General features: G+C 42.6%; 1 protein-coding gene across 1 annotated transcript; it reads right to left on the minus strand.

The window, feature by feature from the left end:
• Positions 298-1,443, minus strand: LOC107632943. Its single transcript, XM_016336587.1, has 2 exons — positions 1,030-1,443; positions 298-936 (listed from the first exon to the last, which is right to left on the minus strand). Exons 1-2 carry the CDS (start codon positions 1,441-1,443, stop codon positions 298-300), a joined length of 1,053 nt encoding a protein of 350 aa, XP_016192073.1.

A 2,075-nucleotide genomic window follows, 5' to 3' on the forward strand; every position in this document is an offset into this window, starting at 1 on the left:
AGGAAAAGCTAGATCGAGTCACCAAGATTCGCCGGTACTATCCCTCTCACATACAGTCTACTACTATGGTCTTCCCTTTCTACTAACAAAATGGTGTTATCCACAAGGTAGCACTCGGTCGAACATATTTTTCTTTCATTACTCCCTTCAACCAAGTCTTAAGTTTAACACTAAGCTTGTCACTTCCAATCTTACATCCTCATCCCTATCGTAGGCTATAAATAAATGTAGTGTTTCAAAATCACATATTATAATTTAAATTTCTGATTATCAATTTTCGCAATTACCTCAATCTTGCTAATTTGATCGTCCTCCATCTTGAGTCTTTTCCTGCAGACAATTCCTGGATACGTACCCTGGTAGACCACACTTGTAACATACGCCGAAGCCAAAGTGGCACGACCTGTCCAGATCATAGCGACCACACTTCTGACATGTCAGCTCCTCCAAAGTATCCCCCAAGCCAATGCGGCACGGCCTATTCGGATGGTAACGGCCACACTTTTGACATGTCAGCTCCTCCGAAGTATCCCTTGTTTGTTTTCTTCTACCGTCCCCTTGGTGATCATCATCCAATCCAACCAGGTTCCGACCATGAGGAAATGGCTGAGCATATTCTCTTTGCTTGAATCCTCGACCCCTTGGTACCAAATTCTGGTGGTGGTCTCTTTGGTGGAATTCCTGGTTATCGCTCTTTTCCACGGCTGCGTTCCTCACACATTCTTTAGCTATTCGGCTCTTGTTTACAAGTTCAGAAAATACCCTAATCTCCATAGGTGCAACAAAGCTTAGAATATCACTCCGAAGGCCCCCTTTATACTTGATACATTTCCACTCAGCAAAATCCTCAGGAGCTCCTTGACAAATCCGTGAAAAACGATATAGTTCCTCAAACCTGCTAGTGTACTCAATAACAGTCATCTGGCCTTGTTTCAGCTGAAGCAGTTCAAGTTCCTTAGCATTTCTAACTGAGCTGGGAAGGTATTTCTTTTAGAATTCTTCTCGGAACAACTCCTAAGAGATCACAACCCCATCAGGCTGCAGAATGCACCTCATGCCCTGCCACCAATGCTGAGCCTCTTCCTGTAGTTGGTAGGTTCCAAACCCAACCCGCTGTTCATCAGGAACCTGCTGAGCCTGTAATGCTCGCTCAATGGCTTGGATCCAGTTATCCGTATCGGTAGGGTTCGAGGTTCCTCTGAAGGTCGGAGGACGAACCTTCAGGAAGGAGGAAAGCGTCATAGGACCATCGTCGCCGTTATTGCCATTGTTACCATTATTTATTTGGTTTCCCAGGGCTTCGGCTGTCGTGTGCATCGCCGCGGCCATATTCCCTAAGGAAGCCATAAAGTCTACAGGGTTAGGATTATTCCCTGATGCTTCAGGCATAGCATTGCCTATTCTGCCTCTACCTCGCCCGTGTCCGCGTCTGTGTGTCGACATTTGATCCCTATACACACCAAACAAGTGATATCAAGTTGATCAATCTCAATATCGCAAGTCTAGTGCTTTAAGTCCCAAATGCATGCTCATGAACGTTTATGCCACATATATCAGTTAGATATCCTAATAGCACATAGACACATATACAGAGAATGCATAAAAGCATAATCAATCCGTCCTCAGGCTCTATAGGAATGAACTGCCCGGATACCATAATGTAACACCCTACAATACTTAATCTTATGCTTAAGTCATAAGACTGAGATAGTAAGGTATTATGACCTCTAAAATAAAAATATATATATAATAATGGAGAAAGAGATACTTAATAAGGAGCCTTGAAAGATGGGTAAAGCAAAATCGAAAAAATTCAAAAGCGCAACCCTCAGAAAATGTGGTTACTTGCGTTAGAAGAAAACCAAAGTTCAATAACATCTATGTGCAGATGATACGAGTAGAGGGCCAAGAACATAGCATAACTAGCTCCTAACTCAGCCTACAAAGCCAAGGCTGGTCGGAGAACATATACGTATATATATATATATAAAATAACAACCCAAAAGAACATGTTCAAAACCCTAGTTCTCCATCAAACCTCTAAGAGGTACATAAACAAAGTATTCTTACATACA

Source organism: Arachis ipaensis, chromosome B03, assembly GCF_000816755.2.
Source record: "Arachis ipaensis cultivar K30076 chromosome B03, Araip1.1, whole genome shotgun sequence".
Lineage (NCBI taxonomy): Eukaryota > Viridiplantae > Streptophyta > Magnoliopsida > Fabales > Fabaceae > Arachis > Arachis ipaensis.